Consider the following 18780-nt stretch of genomic DNA (forward strand, 5'->3'; position numbering starts at 1 on the left):
GACAAGTCTACTTGGACCTGAGCAGCTAGGCTGTTGATTCCAGCGATTCGGTCCACGTCTGGAGATCTTCAGTTTAGACGAAGGCAGTTTTGCCAGTGGTCAGTGCTTGGCAGTTGACGCGAATTATGGATGGACGTTGTTTTGTGCCCATCTGTCTTCTGTCTTCTTTGGAGGACATAGAGTGCTGCTGCTTGGAGCCAACCTGTCTCTCTCTGTTATGAAAAGTCTTTTAATAATTAAACAGTTAAATGCCATATTCCCCAGATCTCTGAGCAGTTGAGGGCTGTTTATGGGGTATAGATAAGCTATAACTACAGCATAGAATTTGCCTGGAGAGCTGGGTCTAAGCTCAGCTGTACTGGCTCTCAACTTAACAGGTAAGATTTATACTTGTAAAAAGCAAAGAAGATAAAACTGCTTGCAATAGAAGCTTAACGGTAGAACTGACAATAGTAGAGATCAACTTAATATATTTTAAAGCAGGGTTGGGTTAAACATACCGTATTTTTGTAAGAAATTTAAAAGTGCACACCAATTTAAAACATTTAAAACCTGAGACTTATTGCTTTCTTAGTCTGGAGTGAGATATAATGGACAGACAACTATAACATTTAACAGTAAACATATGTGCATTCACACCCGGTTGAATTTAAGTTTTATACACATATACACAGAGTTAAAGCTAAGTTATCTCTCTCTCTCTCTCTCTCTCTCTCTCTCTTTCACACACACACACACACACACACACACACACACACACACACACACATTAAACAGGAGTTGGGCAAAGTGGATGCTTTTGGTGGGCCCTACCAAAGGCATGCCACTGCGTAAAACACACATGGCAAAAAAACTGCTTCCTTTTCTTTCTTTTTTCTTTTGTATAAAAAAAGGTGTGTCCTTCAATTTGGCTCTCTGGAACTCACAAGAATTTATTGGATTTGTGAAAATGTAAGTTTTAAACAATTTATCATTTTTTTTTGTTTTTGTTTTTGTTTTTCGAGACAGGGTTTCTCTGCAGCTTTTTTAGAGCCTGTCCTGGAACTAGCTCTTGTAGACCAGGCTGGCCTCGAACTCACAGAGATCCGCCTGCCTCTGCCTCCCGAGTGCTGGGATTAAAGGCGTGCGCCACCACCGCCCGGCACAATTTATCATATTTATACCAGAATGACAGAGTAGCAACTCAGGATGCTCAAGATCAAAAGAAAGCCCAAATGAATGAGCTGGAACAGCAACTGGAGGATTTGGAAAGAGGGAAAGAGTTTTTTTTTTTTTTTTTTTTTTTTTTTGAGAGAGAGAGAGAGTAAGATGTAGCAGAGTTTATTCAAGGAGAATGGATTTGTCACGGGTGAAGCAGGAGCAGAAGAGAAAGAGCTGGGTGGGTGGGGGAACCGAACTTGGACCCAGAAGTGTCCCCTCACAAGCCATTAGCCAGAGACTGGAGATCGGGGTGGGGTGGGGTGGTGGGTACGGGCGGCGTCCCCCCCTCCCGCCCCCCAGAAAGTCTGGGGCCAAAACAGTGGTGGGTTGGGGTTTCCCTGTGCAGGACATCTCCCCAAAAAAGGAAGCCCAAAGGGCAGGAATTGTCCTATCCCGGAACAGGAAGTCAGCTGGCACTGCAGTGGCTCTGAAGGCAAATCGGAAGCCTTTCCCCCAGAAGGGGTGAAGACTCAAAAGGGATCCTAGATCCCTTTATAGGCTTTTGTTTTGGAATGGATGACTTAGGAAGCAAGAGTCAGTCTGATGTGGTAGAGCTGAGGAGGAAGGGAGAGTGGCTTTCTATGGCCACGGGGTCACCAGAAAAACTCCACTTCACTCAGGTCTGGCATGAATCAGACTGAATTAATAAATCCAGATTTAATAAACAGAGCAGAGGTAAGCAACTACCAGGTGATTCTCGGGGAGGCAGGAGAGAGAGCATCCGTCAAGTCTGGCGACTAGGTCTAATGTAGCCTGTAAGTCATCTTGAGCAGTTCCAGGGGAGGACCAATGGCAGACTTTCTGAGGGGCGGGGTCTGGAATGGGTGGAGCTTCCCAACAGTACTGTGGAGTGAATCCAGCACCTCTTACCTTCTAGGCGAGAGGGTGTTAGAAGGGTTCTAGGCAGCTGCTGTATCACTGAGTCCTCTTCAAAGTTATTTGAGACAGGATCTTCCTAAGTTGCCCAGTCTGGCCATGAACTCAGGCGCATTGTGCTTCAACCTCCCGGGTAGCTGAGATCACCACCCTGAAGACCCAGGTCTGGCAGTGAGTTTTTTTCTAAGGGAAAGATTTCTAACAGAGACTGCTGGGTAAGGGGTAATGTGTTTGTGATTTTAATAGATATCGTTGGTTGTAGATGCAAACAGATTCTGAAGTTTGTTCAAAGCCTGGAGACACAGATCAATTGAGAAGAGGGGCTGCTTAGCACTTAGGAAGCCCTGGGTGTTTTACCTATCACTTCATAAAACCAGGCACAGGCTTGTCATTCTGCTCTGGGAAGTTGGAGGCAGGAGGATCAAAAGTTAGCCCCTAGCAAGTTTGAGGTCAGCTTGGGCTATCATCTTATTTTGTTGTCGATTGCTAGGATAAACACCACAGCCAAAAGCAACTTTGGGAGAAAGGGTGTGCTGGACTTAACAGTTTATAGTCTATAATGGAAGGAGGGCCAGGAGCTCAGGGAAGGAACCTGGAAGCAGAAACAGAAGAAGAAGTCATGGAGGAACAAATACTGCTTACTGGTTTGATCTCTGTGGCTCAATGGCTTGCTTTTTTTTTTTTCCTCATGGTTTATTTTTTTTATATTTAAAAATTTCCATCTCCTTCCCTCCTCCTCCCCCCTCCCTCCCCTCCTTCTCCCCCTTCCCTCCCCTCCTTCTCCCCCTTCCTTCCCCTCCTTATATAACCCAGACTCCTTGCCCAGGAGATGGCACCACCTACAATGAACTGGATCCTCCTACATTAAATACCAATTAAGAAAATGCCCCCAAAGCTTGCCTGTGGGCAATATAATGGAAGCATTTTCTCAGGGGAGGGTCTCTCTTCCCAGATGACTCTAGCTTGTGTCAAGTTTTGTCAAGTTGACAAAAAGTTAACCAGCACAGTTATAAAAAGAAACAAAGCAATCCCCTAAATCAGAAAATAGGGCATTATGATATTGACAGCAACAAAAAAAAGACATTGAAAAATCAATAGAAAAGGGAAGATTGCCCAAATTCAGACATGTACAAATATAATCAATTGATTTCTGACAAAGGGGCAAAGGTGATTCAATGAGAGAGAAACGTTTGTTACAGAACATACTGGGAACATTAGATATACAAGTGTTATACAAAGATTTCACGTCTGAGGGCAAGGCTCAGGGGTAGAGCCCTTGCCAAGAACTCCCAGTGAGGGGCTTAGATGAACTTTACTTGCTTAACACATACAGGACCCTGGATTCTGAACCAAGACCCACAAACAATAATAATGTCTAAAGTCTAACCTTACAGCTTAACAAAGGAAAAGTTTGTTGTAATGAGATACAGAGAATAGGCAAGTTCATAGGAGCAGAGACTAGAATAGAGGCTGCACCTTTATATAAAGGGAGAGTTAGCAAGGAATGAGGAAAGAGTTTTTGTTTGGAGAAGGTTCTTCAGATAGCAATAGCTGCACAACAGCATAAATGTGCTTAATACGAATGAGTTCCCCCCCTTAAAGTAGATAGAATAGGCCTGAGGGGTGTACATCTATAATCTCAGCACTGAGGAGGCCGGGGTCAGGCTAAGGTGCATAATGAGGACCTGTTTTAGAAAGTCAAAAGATAGAGCTCAGTAGTCAAGCATTTGTTTACTGTGCATAAGGCCAAGGTCAACACTCAGCATTGAAGTAATTCTTTTACTCCAATGTCAGGCCTAGAGCAATTTTTTGGAGTGTGTGTGTGTGTGTGTGTGTGTATCACCAACATAGACACAAAGTATCAGAGACCTGGTGTAATACAAAAACCTACTATCTATAGAAGGGAACAAGAGAAAAACCTAGATGACTTTGATCTCCACAAAAATATTGACACTAAACTTTATTGAAACAGAAACTGAAGAGATAGGGGTGTTGAAGCTAAGCGGTAAAGTTTTGGCTGAGAAAGTGGGAGGCCTGAGCCTCTCAATCCTGTGAGTAGAAATTAAAATAAAATTAGAAACTTTTGCTTTGCAAAAATCAGTAGAGAGAGAATAGAAAGACGAACAGCAGAATGGAAAAAAATCTTCATAAAACACATTGCCCACAGATTCACACAAATGATTAAGTTATCTCCTCAACCAGGCCTAGTGTTACAGGTCTGTCATCAGAGCTGCTTGGGAGGCTGAGACAAGAGGTTGGGTAGTTCAAGGGTAATGTGGACTACATAGTGAGTTTAAGGATAGCCCAGACAATGGAGTGAGATCATGTCTCCAAAGGGTAAAAAGAGGGCTGGTAATGTGACTTGGTGTCTGAACACTTGTGTAGCAAATCTTGAGGTTGGTCTCAGCACACGCATGCACACATGAACACACATGCGCACACACAGCGATGTGTTGTGGTTTGAAAGGATATCTTTCTAAATCTGTGTTTTCCAAGGTGGTAGTATGGGTATGGGAGTGGGTGCTGTGCACCTTTAAGAGGTAGAGACTCTAGGGGGAACTTACTACAGTTGTTTAGCTGTTGTTTAGTTTTTCAGGCACTGGGCATTATTCATATACATCTATGTTTATATCTATAGAAACACCCAGCCTCAGCCAGAGAAGCTTCTCTTTGCAAAGAATGATGCTGAGCACAAAGAGTGTGGCTGCTCAAGGTAAGGGGAATAAGTGACATCTGAGTGCTGAGTCCTAACTAGGACATTTATCACACTCAGGGAATGACACAGAAAAAGGGGCAGAGAATGCAAGAACCAGATACAGAGAGAAGGGTCAAAATGTTATCTTCTGGACATGACACAGCCGTTACAATCATGAACGTCCAGTAGCTGTCAACAGTCAATTATGGAAGGGGAGGGGCTTATGGGATCATATCCCACCCTGCTGAATTATTGACTACTGATGGATTTTGTCTGAGACACCCATTGTCTTCAGTTCCGAGCCTATGCTCACCTAAACCAGGTGGCCATGGTTAAACACAGCTGGTCACAAAGCAAACAGATGTGAATGCTAGAAAGGGAGGAGAGGGGAAAGAGTTGACAGGGGGTGAGAGGAGATTAGAAGATGGAGGGAGAGAATAGCCAGAATATGTTATACACCTGTATGACATTGTTAAAGAAGAAAATCAGTAAGAATTATGTTTAAAAATAATCAAGAAGTGGGGTCCAGTAAGATGTGCTTCCTGGCTCAAGATGTGAGTCCTTTTCTTAGATATATGTTCCTACATCCTCTTAACAGAAGCTAAGCCCAATGGGTCACCTGAATTTGGATTTGAACCTCCAACAGGGAGGAAATGAACCTCTTCTCTTTGTAACTTAAGTACTTCAGTTATTTTATGATAGCGATAGAGACTTGACTAACACTTGTATCTTATTTTTTTTTGTATTATTTATTTTATTATTTTTTTTTTTACAAAAGTTTATTACAATGTACAACAGGCTCCAGGATAACACTTCATTCTAACTATAGGTGGCAATGATGTTATATTATAGGAGGGAATCCAGATGTTTAACAGGCTCCAGGATAACACTTCATTCTAGCTGTAGATGGCAAAGATGTTATGGCAGGGAATCCAGATATTTAAATAGGAATGGAAGAGGGTCACCATCATCTCAAGATATGAGGAACAGCTTACTTTTTGCCAGATTTCTTAATTCCACCTGTGGCCAGGGGTCCCTTCCCCGCGGCCTTGGCTTTTAGCTCCTCGAGTTTCTTCTGCTCCTCTTTTTGTTTCTGCTTGAAAGCCTTATCTTCCTCGTCCATTTCCTTAGTCTGCTTCTTGGGCTGTTTCAGGGGCTTCTTTTTGCCACCTTCCCGGCCCGACATGGCGCCTTGTATCTTATTTTTAATACAGTTTTTTTTTTATTGATTCTTGGAGAATTTCACCTGTACCTGATCTCACTCATTTCCCAATTCCTCCATATCCACCCTTCAGCCCTGTAGCATGCCCCCAAAATAAAATTTAAAAAAAATGATAATTAAAAATAAAACCAACAAATCAACAAAAAGTCACCTTGTTCTCCCATCTTTCCCACCTCCCCCATCCCCTCTTCATTTGCCATTTGGCATCAGGAGCTGCTGTGTGTCATGTAGTAAACCCTTTGTCCACTCAGCGTTACTTGCAAAAATGTTCATTATGTAATATATTGTGGTCAGGTTCAAAGCTTCTGGTCCCTGCCACACCATCAATACTGGACCCTCACCAAAACTCCTCTCAGATTTCCTGCTGTTGCCCTGAGTCATGGGGATCCTGTGGCTATGGTGCTGCAGGACAATCCTTCTTATGTTTCAGCAGATCGTAGATGGGGTAGATGTGGGAAGGGCCAAGTGAAAACCCTGAATGTGGGTCTGGGTGGTAGCTGACTTGGTCAGTCCGGGTCCCTGGTACACCCCCCACCAACCCTAGGTCTGGATGTCACCATGGCTCCAGTAGCAGCACAGCTTAGCCAGATCAGTGTGGCCCCTGTGGCAGCATTGTCCTAGGACACCAACATGGTCTCAGATGGCTGACCAGTCCCCTGGTATCTGCGTGGCCCTCAGTGGTAACGGGGGCCACAGGCATCAACCCCTGGCTGCTGTAGGGCCAAGGACCCAGACATGGCCCTAGGCTGCAGCTTGGGCTGGACATCACCATGGTCCTGGGGAACAGTGCAGGTCACTCAGATCCGTATGGTCCCAGCCATAGCATGACTTTCAGACACTAATATGGCCTCAGGTGGTGGCCCAGACCTTGGGCATCAGATCAGCATGACTCCTGCAGCAGCTTAGCCCTTGGATGCCAACAAGCCCATAGGTGGTGGCCCAACATCAGGCATTTGTGTGGCCTTTGGCAGGAACATGGGCCACAGATGTCAACACAGACCTCAGATGGGGTAGGACCACTGAACCAGACATGGCACTTGGCAGCAACCTGGACCCGGACATCACCAGGACCCAGGGTGGCAGTCAGGCCACCCACAGCAGCCTGTTCCTCAATACCTTTGCTTCTTCAGCGCTGCCTCTTTCCACAGCACATGGACTGGTCTGCTTCTCTCTCCCATTTCTCCACCACATATTTGCTCATCATAATGGCCCCTGCCACAAGGACACCTGGCAGGCCTGTGGATGTCTTCAGCAAACGTGGGTTGTGAGGACCCAGGTGGGCCTGTGGATGCTTTCAGACAGCCTACACACTGAGTACCCAGGCAGACCTGTGCCTATCTTCTGTCCACTTGGGCTATGGGACCCAGGCAGGCCTGTGGATGTCTTCAGTTAGTCCTGGCCAAGAGGACTCAAGCATTATATGGCTGTATTCCACCTGCATAGGCAGAGAGGACCCAGGTAGGTTGTGGCTATGTTCAACTTGTCTGAGCAGAGAGGACCCAGGCAGGCTTGTGAACGTCTTCAGCCGTCCAGGGACATCAGTACTTATATGGTGACAATTAAAATATCACCTATGGTTCAAAGATGTCCTATCAATTTAATCCTTAGAATCAGAAGTAGATAATGTGTGAGGTGTAGGGAGGTGAATGGATTACTAGGTTCATGGAATTATCATGAGAGTAACTTTATCATAAAAGTGAGTTCTTTCTAGCTCACTTGGTTTGTACGTGTCAAACACATTTATATGTATAATACAGGATGGGCACCCTTAATCCAAAATTGGAAACAAACACACAGACACACACACACACACACACACACACACACACACACACATACACACCACACCCCTATCTAGGGATATATAAAAATATATAAATCAATATATATATACAGCTTCTTAAGTCAGGAGCTGAAAAGATGGCTCATTCAATAAAGATATTCACTAAAGATATGTATAAACCAGGAAAGAGAGAACAGATTCCAAGAAATTCTCTCCTGTCTGCATCTGCCTCTGGAGTTCTGGGATTAAAGGTGTCCACCATCATCACCCATTGTAACAATTTTAGTGTTTTTAAAGTGTTGCTTAAGCTTTTTCACTAGTTTTTTTTTGTTCTACATCTGAGAAGTAAGTCAGTTATACTGCCATATTCCAGTCTCTGAGACAAAAGGGCTGAGTTTGAGGCAAGCCTAGGCCATTTTCTCTTGCCCCAGGAAAGAGAAAATAGAGAGGGGGAAAGAAAACCAAGTCATCAAGTAGTATTTCTGGGACAAAGGCGATTTATTCCACTTAAAAACTAATTAACATCAGGCAATGGTGGCATCTGCCTTTAATCCCAGGACTTTGGAGGCAGAGGCAGGTATATCTCTGATTTTGAGGCCAACCTTGTCTACAAAGCTAGTTCCAGGACAACCAGAGCTATATAGAGAAACCCCGTCTCTAGAAAACAAAACAAAACAAAAAAATTATTTACTTAATTTGTGTGTGTATGCTTGTATATATGTTGTTTACGTATGTGGTATACCACACGTGTTCATGGGTTCACATACGTGTTTCATACATTGAAGCCAGAGAAAGACACTGGGTGCTCTATGCTATCACTCTCTACTTTATTCCTATGGGACAGGGTCTCTCATTGAACTTGGAGCTGGACTGATGTCCAGCAAGCCCCAGTGAGCATCCTGTTTCTGCCTCCCATAGCACTAGGATTATAGGCCATGCCTGGTGACCCCTTTGTTCATGGGTGCTGGTGTAGCAAGTACTTACTCATTGAGCTATTTTCACAATGTATATACATCAGTGTGCAGGATAGAGGATAGTCTTGAATATTATTTTTCAGGAACATTGTCTGTCTCTTTTGAGACAGGTCTCTCACTGATCTGGAATTCACCAATTAGACTAGACTGGCTGATCAGAGGACCCAGGAATATCCCTGTCTCCATCTCTGGTGCTGGCATTACAAGTGCACAGTAATACTCAACATTTTTGTGTGGGTTCTGAAGCTTGAATTCATGTCCTCATGCTTACGTAGCAAGCACTCCCCCTGACTGAGCCATCTTTCCAGTCTCATTTATTTGTTTTTTTTTGGTATATGCTGGTATTTGACCTCCAGAGATGCCCACACCTGGGCAAAGCAGAAGCTTCAGCAAGTGGCTATCCCCAGACATAAACTCGAATGAGTTCAGATGAATACATAAACAGGGAGCCTTGGCTACACAAAGAGACTGCATCTCAAAAAAAAAAAAAAAAAAAAAAAAAAAAAAAAAAAAAAAAAAACAAGAAAACCCCCAAATTTGGAAAATCTGCATGCATGCATGTCCAGATGACCCCAAGAGTGATCCACATGCTGGGTACCTAGCCTGTCTTTGGCCTAGACAAAACGGAGTAGAGAGATGAGTGTCTTCCTAGAATGCTGAACAAGAGTCTGAACTCTTCTTTTTTTTGTTTTGTTTTGTTTTTAGAGACAGGGTTTCTCTGTAGCTTTTTTAAAGCCTGTCCTGGAACTAGCTCTTGTAGACCAGGCTGGCCTCCAACTCACAGAGATCCGCCTGCCTCTGCCTCCCGAGTGCTGGGATTAAAGGCGTGCACCACCACCGCCCCGCTAAGAGTCTGAACTCTTGATAGAAGTGGAGAAGGGCGTGGGAACCACTCAGTGGACTCAACTCTTCTTAGTTCCTTTTGTAGACCAATCCTGGGTTTTTTTGTCTTGTGGTGTTGTGTTGTAAAGAGGAGGAGCAGCGGGCCACATCCCGCCACCTGGCTAGCTTAACCCGAAATAATTACACAGAAACTGTATTCATTTAAACATTGCCTGACCCATTAGCTCTAGCCTCTTATTGGCTAACTCTCACATCTTGCTTTAACCCATATCTGTTAATCTGTGTCTTACCATGAGGTCATGGCTTACTGGGAAAGATTCAGCATGTCTGACTCTGGGCAACTCCATGGCAGCTCTCTTTGCCTGCCTTCTTTCCAGCATCCTGTTCTGTCTACTCCACCCACCTAATTTTCTGCCCTATCAAAAGGCCAAGGCAGTCTCTATTTAACCAATGAAAGTAACACATAGACAGAAGACCCTCCTACACCAGTGCTGGTCAGGATGAAGGATAAACAATCTAATTTTGGGACAATAGAACAGGCCAAGCCCATCCCTATTCCTGTCAATCCATAGCCCTGGATGTTCAGGTTTCATTTTTAGTTTGTTTTCTTTTATGTGTGTGCATCCATGTGGGAATCAGAGACTAATGTAGGGTGTTCTCTTTACCTGCTCTCCAGCGCGTTATCTATCCATCTGTTTGTTCTGAGTATGTGAGTGGTTTTGTGTATCTGCACATGTGTGCGTGAGTACGTGAGTAGGTATGGGCTTGTGTGAATGGATATAAGGAGACTGGAGGAAGATTTTGGGTATTTTACTTGATCATTCTTCACCATCTATCTATCTATCTGTCTGTCTGTCTGTCTGTCTGTCTGTCTGTCTGACTGACTGACTGTCTGCCTATCATCTGTCTGCCTGTGTAGGCAGAGGCTGCTTCTTTGTTTTCCAGCTGCCCAGACTCTTAAAATAATCACACAGAAATCTATATTAATTGCAATACTGTTTGGCCAATAGTTTAAGTGTATTTCTGCCTTTCTCTTATATTCTAAACTAACTCATCTCCATTAATCTGTGCATTACCATGAGGCTGTGGCCTACTGGCAAAATTTTGGCAGGCTCTAGTGGAGGGGTCTGTCCCCAGTGGTGGCTACATGGCTCCTTACTGACTCTGCCTTCTTTCTCCCAGCATTCAGCTTAGTTTTCCTGCCTAGCTCTATTCTGCTAAGCCACTGGCCAAAACAGATTTATTCATTAACCAATAAAAGCATAAGGACTTCCCATACCATGTCTGTCTGTCTGTCTGTCTATCTATCATCTATCTATCTATCTATCTATCTATCTATCTATCTATCTATCTATCTATCTATCATCTATATGTCTATATATCTGTTAACTTTTGAGATACGGTCTCACTAATTAGTCCTGGTTGACTTGAAACTAGACATATAGACTAGAGTGGCCTCCAATGCACAGAAATCAGCCTGCCTCTGATTCTCAAGTACTGGGATTAAAGGTATGTACCACCATGCCTGGTTCCCCTTTCATTGCTTGAGACAGGGTCACTCATTGGCCCTGAAGATTCTGGTTTACTCTAGTGTAACTTGCTATCAAGATCCTTGGATCCACCTGTCTGCATCCGCCAGCACTAGGTTATAGGCATGTGTGGTCATGATCTACTTTTTTATTTGTACTGGGGATTTGAACTCTCTGATCCACTTGCTTTCTCAGCAACTGCTCTTACCATGGAGGTTTCTCCTCAGCCTCTCTGAGACCATGTCTCACCCACTGTGGTGGGTAGGAACAGAAATAATCCCCATTGGCTCATATATTTGAATGCTTGGTCCTTAGGGAGCATTTTCCTAATCCAAAGTCCCCAAATCTACATTCCACCAGCAAGCATCATGGTCAAAGCCTAATCACTCCTTGACATGGGTTAGGGAGGTGTGGCCATGTTATAGTAAGAGTGTCCTTGTTGGAGGAACTGTGTCACTGGTGGCGGGCTTTGGGGTTTCAAATGCTGAAGCTGGGACCAGTGTCTCTTTTCTTCTGCTGCCTGCCAAACTGGACACAGAACTCTCAGCACTTCTCTAGCGCCATGTCTGCTTGCATGCTGTCATGCTTTCAGCTGTGACTATAATGGAATGAACCTCTGAAACCATAAGCAAACCCAATTACATGCTTTCCTTTACAAGAGTTGTTATGGCCATGGTTGTCTTTTCACAGCAATAGAACACTAAGACGGAAGTTGGTATCAGGAGTAAGATATTGCTTTGACAGTCCTGACCATGTTGTGTGTTGGTGGAATGCAGAAGACTTTGGGACTTTGGGTTAGGGAAGCAGTTGAGCACATTAACTGATGCTTAATGAGCCATACTAGTAGGAGCATGGAAGACAATGCCGAGGTTGATTTGAACTTGGGGGGTCCTAGTTCAAGAAGTTTCAGAAGGAAAGAAGTGGCCTAGAGATGGTTCTTATGATATTTTGGCAAAGAAAGTGGCTGCTTTCTGCCAAAAAAAAATCTGCCTGAGGCTAAATTGAAGAGTTTTTGGATTAATGGTGCTAGTAGAAGATATTTCAAAACAGTTTAGTACTGATTGTGTCATGTAGTTATAAGTGGCCAGTCTTATGCAACTCTATAATAAAGAGAAGTAAGCTGAACAGGAAAAAGTAAAAAATGTACAGTTTGACGAGAAAAGAGGCACCGGGAGGTGTAATGGAGCTAAGTCTTGTGCTCAAGGAAATTAAAAAAAGTCTGTGTTAGGGATGCTGTCATTGCCTCTTCCTCCTCCTGCTCCTACTCCTCTACCTCTTCCTTCTTTTTCTTCATTTTCCTACTTCCGTCTCACTCCTCTCCTTCCTCTTCTTCATCCCCTCTGTTTCCTTTCTCTTCCCCTTCTTCTCTCCACTCACTCCCCATCTTTTCTTCCGTCTCCTCCCCTTTTCATTCTTCTTTTCCCTCTTTCCTCCTCCCTCTTCACTTCTCCTCCTCCTTTTCCCTTCCCATCTTTTCCTGTGCAGGGTATTGAACCCAGGGTCTTGCACAAGGTAGTCAAACATTCTAACAATGTATTCACCAATGTTTGTTTGTTTTTTGTTTTTCATTTGAAATGGGTCTCAAGGTTGGTCCAATTAGACAAAAACTTGGATACTTCTGCCCCGGTCTCCCAAGTACCTTGGATGACAGGTGTATATCACCACTTCTTGTTACTGCATATTTTCTTTCTACATGTGATCTAATCCCTACATCAGCCCCTTCAATCTTTCAGTACTGTCCTCATTCTCATTTTGCTCAAGAACAAAATTCAAGGTTCGGAGAGATTTATGAACTCACCCAAAGTTACCCAACTCTAAGTAGCACAACAGAGAGGAGGTAGTGACTGTGACCATGTGTAATCCTGATACTTGTGGGCACTCTGGGGCTTTGGGAGGGCCTTTTTAAAATAATCAAAACAGGCACCTCTCCACTTTGATAGGAAAGCCTAGTTTATTGTAACTAAGAAATGAACACTGTAACATTGTATATTGTATGGTAGTAGGATACAGTAAAATAATCTAGTGCTATCTGCCACTGTATATAACATTCATAGTTCCTAAGAAAACCAAGCTCCTGGGCTCACAAAATTGATCATTTTTGATCTTTGAGGACCTCACTGGTTGACTAGGTCCTTTCCACATCCCTCAGACCCTGCCATTCTCATATGCTTAACTATGCCTGTGCTTTTGTAGCTTATTTTCTTCTTATGTAAGAATTGAACTCAAGGTCTCGCACTTACTGGGCAAGAGCTTTACTGCTGAGCTACATCTCTAGAGTCTGTGGTCTGAGTCAGTTTTGAGAAGGTTCGGATGCAGAATTCAAGGGAGGCACTGAGAAGAGTTGCTGGAGAAGAAATTTACTAGAAAGGTTATTAATGCCATGGACAGACAGACAACATCATAGTGGCACAAACCTTGAGTAGAAACAAGTGCTAGCACCAGGGACACACAGCTTGACCAGGGTTCTGGAGTAGAATTGGAGAGTGTTACAAAGTGGTGGGGAGGGAGGATCCCTTCTAATGGGTCTCAGAGGAAGTAGGGTAGAAATGGGTTCACACTGTTAGACTTCAGCCAAACTCTCTGATTTCCTAGAAGGAGAGCAGGATGTATGGCCATATGGTAGCATTTTGATAGCCCCAGAGCCTGTAAACTCAACTCCTCAAGAGGGAAATCCCAGCACCTGAAATCTATCCTCATTAAATTTTTATTGCTGGTGTGTGATGGCTATTCTTGATTGTCAGGTTAACTACCCAAGCAAGTAGGAACGTCTGTGAAGGATTTTTCTTAATCATTTGAGTGGGAAGATGAACCTTTAATCCAGATCTTTTGAGGTGGGAAGATACACCTTAAATCTGGGCCACAGCTTCTGGTAGCAGTCTATATAAAGGCCATGGAAGAAGAAAGCTTTTGCTTTTTGTCTGCTTGCCCTCACGTCCACTGGCATTAGAGCATACTCCTTCTGATTTCTGGCATTATACTAAAGACCAGCTGAGACCTGCATCCTCACGGACTGAGAAACTACTGGATCTTTGGGTTTTCCATTGATAGAAAATCATTGTTGAACTAGTTGGACCACAGCTTTCAAGCTGCTCTAATAAATTCCCTTTATAAATATTTTTATAGATATATTTATTTTATCAGTTCTGTTCCTCTAGATAACTCTAATTAATACATTGTGATAAACTCTTTGACCACAAGCTATTTGAGGAGAAAAGACTTTATTGTGTTTTGTTTACAGCTTACAGTCATTCATTAAGGGAAGTCAAGGCAGGGACTCAAGGCAGGAAACCGGAGGCAGGAACTGAAGCAGAGGCCATGGAGGAGCACACTATTTATTGACTTGTTCCTCACAGCTTGCTCAGCCTGCTTTATTAGACCACCCACGACCATCTGCCAAGGATGGCACTGCCAGTGAACTGGACCCTCCCACATCAATCATTAACCAAGAAAATGCCCCACAGACTTGCCTATTTCAATGTGATGGAGCCATTTTCTCAACTGAGTTCCCCCATTCCCAAAGAACTCTATCTTGTGTAATGTTGATGAAACTTAACAAGGACAACGTCTGACTCAAAGACAGTAATCCCAGTAAGGAGCCTGTCAGTGTCTGTGATGCTGTAGCTATTGTGACTGAGCAAAAGTCTGGATCCTAACAAGTTTCATTCATTCTAGAAGTATAAAATGGGAGGACATGGGCAGGAACAGGGTCTTTTCTAACTCATACTCTCCCTTCCCTGCCTAGGTCCCAGACTTGGCTCTACTCTCCAATTTAGTCAACTCACACTGTACCATGGGGGTGATGTTGTATCTTTTTTAAAAATTACATTTATTGTGGCTATATGTGTATATGCACATGCACACCAGGGCATGAGTGAAGAGGTCAGGGGACAATTTGTGGGAGACCATTCTTTCCTTCTATATATCTTGGAGCATAAACTCAGGTGTCAGTATTGGTGGCATCTGAGTCATCTTGCCAGCTCACGTGGCATTATTTTCTTTTCTTCCTTCTCTTCCCAGTTAGCTTAGTAGTGAGGATTTGATTGTATGGTGAGCAAATGACCTGGTACCCCTCCCACTCCTAACACATGAACTGAAGAGTCTCCTAGCTTCATTCAACAATACTCTCACTGATGGCCTGGTGGTCATTGTCCTTGGCAAAATCTCGTCTCCATGTACGATGGGATAGAGAAGTAATATGGATCATCCAAACCTAGAGGGAGGATTCTACCCAGTAGGCAGCCTCAGGTGCCACTCAGGTGTCCTGTCCTGCAAGTACAAAGCTCTCATAATTTCCATGACCTGGCCTTTGTATCCTGCCCTCCACCCAGCCCTTCTTTCTCTTCCAACTCCATCGGTCCCTTTGAGTCCCACAAAACTTTTCAAGGCTTCCTCCAATATTCTTCCTTCCAGGAACCTTTCCTTAACTTTGCTCTCAGCCCTCGTCCAGGCTAAGCCTGGACAACACCTTTGGGCACACTCCTCTGGTCACCGTCTTCCCTTCCACCCCTTCTCCTCCCACTCAGTCTTCCTCTTCTTTCTTTATACTATCTCCTTCCTTATCTCACTCCCTCCTCCCTTTTTCCTCCTCCCCTCTTTCTTCACTCCTCACACTCCTCCTCTTCTTCCCTCTTTTCTCTTCCCATCCTCCCATCTTTTTCCTTCCTCCCTTCCTTCTCCTTTTGTGTTAAGGATACACTCCACTTATGCCTTCAGGACTAACTGTTAGGCACTAGACCACCAATTGGTATGCCCGTCCCTGTAAAAAACCACTTCTGCTTCCAGCTCTCCTTGGTTGCTTGTAGTTATTTGTGTAGGACTGAGGCCTCATGGGCTTCCCCACACCTCAACTCTGTTCACTTGGGTGTGTTCATTGCTGTATGTGTTCAGCTCATGTTTATTCAGTCATGTTGAGAGTGAGACTTGTGGGTGTAGCTTTCAACATTCCCAGGTGAAACAATCTCACAGCAAACTCCCCGACCCTCTTACAGTCTTTCTGCCTTCTCTTCTGCAATATCCCCTAAGATTTAGGGTCAGGAGTGCTTTGTAGATGTATCCATTGAGACTGGGCTCCACAGTTCTGCATTTTGATTAGTTGTGGTTTTCTGTAATGACCTCTGTTTACTGCAAAGAGAAATTTAGTTGATGAGGGTTGAAAACTACACTTTTCTGTGGGTGTAAGAACAAATGTTTAAAAATTGTGACATCATATGGACTGAACAGGTTATATTTAGCAATATATATGTATATATATATACTTATATGCATGCAATAACAATAGTAAAAAAAGAGGCTATGAATTTAAAGGAGAGTAAGAGAAGATATATGGCAGGGTTTGGAGGGAGGAAGTGAAGGGAGAAATGTTGTGATTTTATTATAATCTAAAACCAACCAAACAAAAAAGGGTGCAGCCCACGGCCTTGCATTTGTCGAGTGTGTACCAACACTGGCCTGCGGGACTGTTTCCTTTCCGCACTGTGTCTCTCTGCATAACCCATTTCCTTCCTAGTGTTACATGAACTCAGCCTTCACTTTTGCTTCATTGTCTCTGCAATGACTTTTCCCTTCTTCAAGGAGGTTACAGAAGGAGGCGACAGGCTCCGATGTGTAACACAAAAAGATTAAGATAAGATTTGGGTATTGGCAGGAGGCCTAGTCAGCCAAGACAGATGGGTGATTAGATTTTGTCCCTTAATCTTAGCAAAGCATAGGTTCCTTTCCCTGACTGACTGGTTATTTCTCTGGAGACACCAAAGCATCTGGGGCAGAAAGAAGAGTTCCATGAAACTTTGCCACTCACCTGCTGGGTGTCCACTTCATGCCTTATTGAGCTAGGATATGGGGTAGGGGTGAGTAGGAACCACAGGGAGTGTCAGACCAGGTGCATCACATAAAGAAAGGCAGAACCTAGATCTGGGTTTTGCCTGGCCCCATATAGGGCAAAGAGTAGGAAACAAGGGTGCTGGTGGCTGGGTCACTTTGGAAGCTGGAAGAGGCGATGGTGCAGAGGGAAATTAGGAATGGCTGCCAGAGGAGGGCAGGTGAGAACTCTAAAGTAGTAATCCTTCGTTGTCTCTCCTTTTAAATACTACATTCATTTATTATGTATTATATGCACGTGTGTGTGTGCGTGTGTGTGCGTGTGCGTGTGCATGTGTGTGTAGAGTGTGTTCACATATACAGGAGCATGTGGAGATCAGAGGTTGACATCAGGCACTTCACCCCTTTTGCTAGTGAACTTAGGAGTCACAACCTGTGCTCCAAGTTAGGTCCAGCCACCTGTCCTCAATAAGCCAAAGAAAATAGCTAAATTAAAGGTGGAAAGCAAAGATTGGGCATGATAGCACGCACATTTAATCTTAGCAGAGGTGGCAGAGGCAGGAGGAACTTGGTGAGTTTGAGGTCAGCCTGGTCTACATAGTGAGTTCCAGGACAGATAGACCTACATAGAGAGACCATGTCTCAAAAATATAAACAAACAAACAAATGTGAAAAGCAAAAAGGAGGACTTCCACATTGAGAAAAGGGACAAAGAGATCCAGCGACCCCCCAAGCCTGTCTTTGGGGTCCTGAAGTGAGATCAAAGTTCAAATGGAGCCCCAAGGTTGTTCATGTTTATGCAGTCTCCAAGGTGGGGTCAGGTCTCAGACCACCCACTATTATTTGGGTGTCAGTCTCATCCCATAAAGTGGTTTGAATAGAAAAGGTAGCTTCAAATAGTCGTTAGAACTATTTGAAATCTTTTTTCTAGGGGACAAGTTTCCCCTTTTGCTGGTGATCTTTCCTTCTCTCAACATATGATTTCTGGAGAAATTCCCATTTCTGTTGCTGTCTGACCACAGCCTGGGTTCAGGTTCTGAGTTGGGGAAGAGGCGTCGACGTGAAGAAATAAACTATCTGACCACCGATGAGTTTCACACAGGTGGCTAGCCCCAAATAGCTCCATCCATTTTTATTTATACATCAAAAACAAGCATGTTTCTTCCAATACTAACAAACAAGTTTTTCCCATCCTTCAACATTAACCTTCAGCAAAAACAAACATGTCAAATATGTTTTCCCCCAAGTTTTACATCAAAACATCTTTTTAAAATATTTACTTATTGCCGGGCGATGGTGGCGCACGCCTTTAATCCCAGCACTCGGGAGGCAGAGGCAGGCGGATCTCTGTGAGTTCGAGACCAGCCTGGTCTACAAGAGCTAGTTCCAGGACAGGCTCTAAAGCCACAGAGAAACCCTGTCTCGAAAAAACCAAAAAAAAAAAAAATTACTTATTTATTATGTATACAATATTCCGTCTGTGTGTATGCCCGCAGACTAGAAGAAGGCACCAGACCTCATTACAGATGGTTGTGAGCCACCATGTAGTTGCTGGGAATTGAACTCAGGACCTTTGGAGCCATCCCTCCAGCCCTACATCAAAAAAATCTTTAAACCAAAAACACTTATCATTTTGCTTGCTTGGCCAAATATAGAGCCAGGTACATCCTATTTTTACAAAGCTAGAAGGTGATTGACATAGGCACACATTTTCAAGAGCAACAATCCCATTCAAATCACATTTACGGTAATAGGAGTGGGTGATCTGCCTCCGATCCTGTCAGCACTGAGTCAGAACAGCTCCCAGGTCTGAAGCAACAGCTGGTATCCTCAGACAAGAA

The 18780-nt window shown here is 43.8% G+C and overlaps 1 protein-coding gene across 1 annotated transcript; it reads right to left on the bottom strand.

Annotated features, from left to right (window-relative positions):
• Nucleotides 1-5622: 5622 nt before the first annotated feature.
• LOC119825752 (translation machinery-associated protein 7) lies at nt 5623-5958 on the bottom strand. Its single transcript, XM_038346835.1, has one exon. The coding sequence runs from the start codon at nt 5955-5957 to the stop codon at nt 5763-5765; it is 195 nt and encodes a 64-aa protein (XP_038202763.1). The 5' UTR covers nt 5958; the 3' UTR covers nt 5623-5762.
• Nucleotides 5959-18780: the final 12822 nt, after the last annotated feature.

Source organism: Arvicola amphibius, chromosome 10 (genome assembly GCF_903992535.2).
Source record: "Arvicola amphibius chromosome 10, mArvAmp1.2, whole genome shotgun sequence".
In the NCBI taxonomy this organism is placed as follows: domain Eukaryota; kingdom Metazoa; phylum Chordata; class Mammalia; order Rodentia; family Cricetidae; genus Arvicola; species Arvicola amphibius.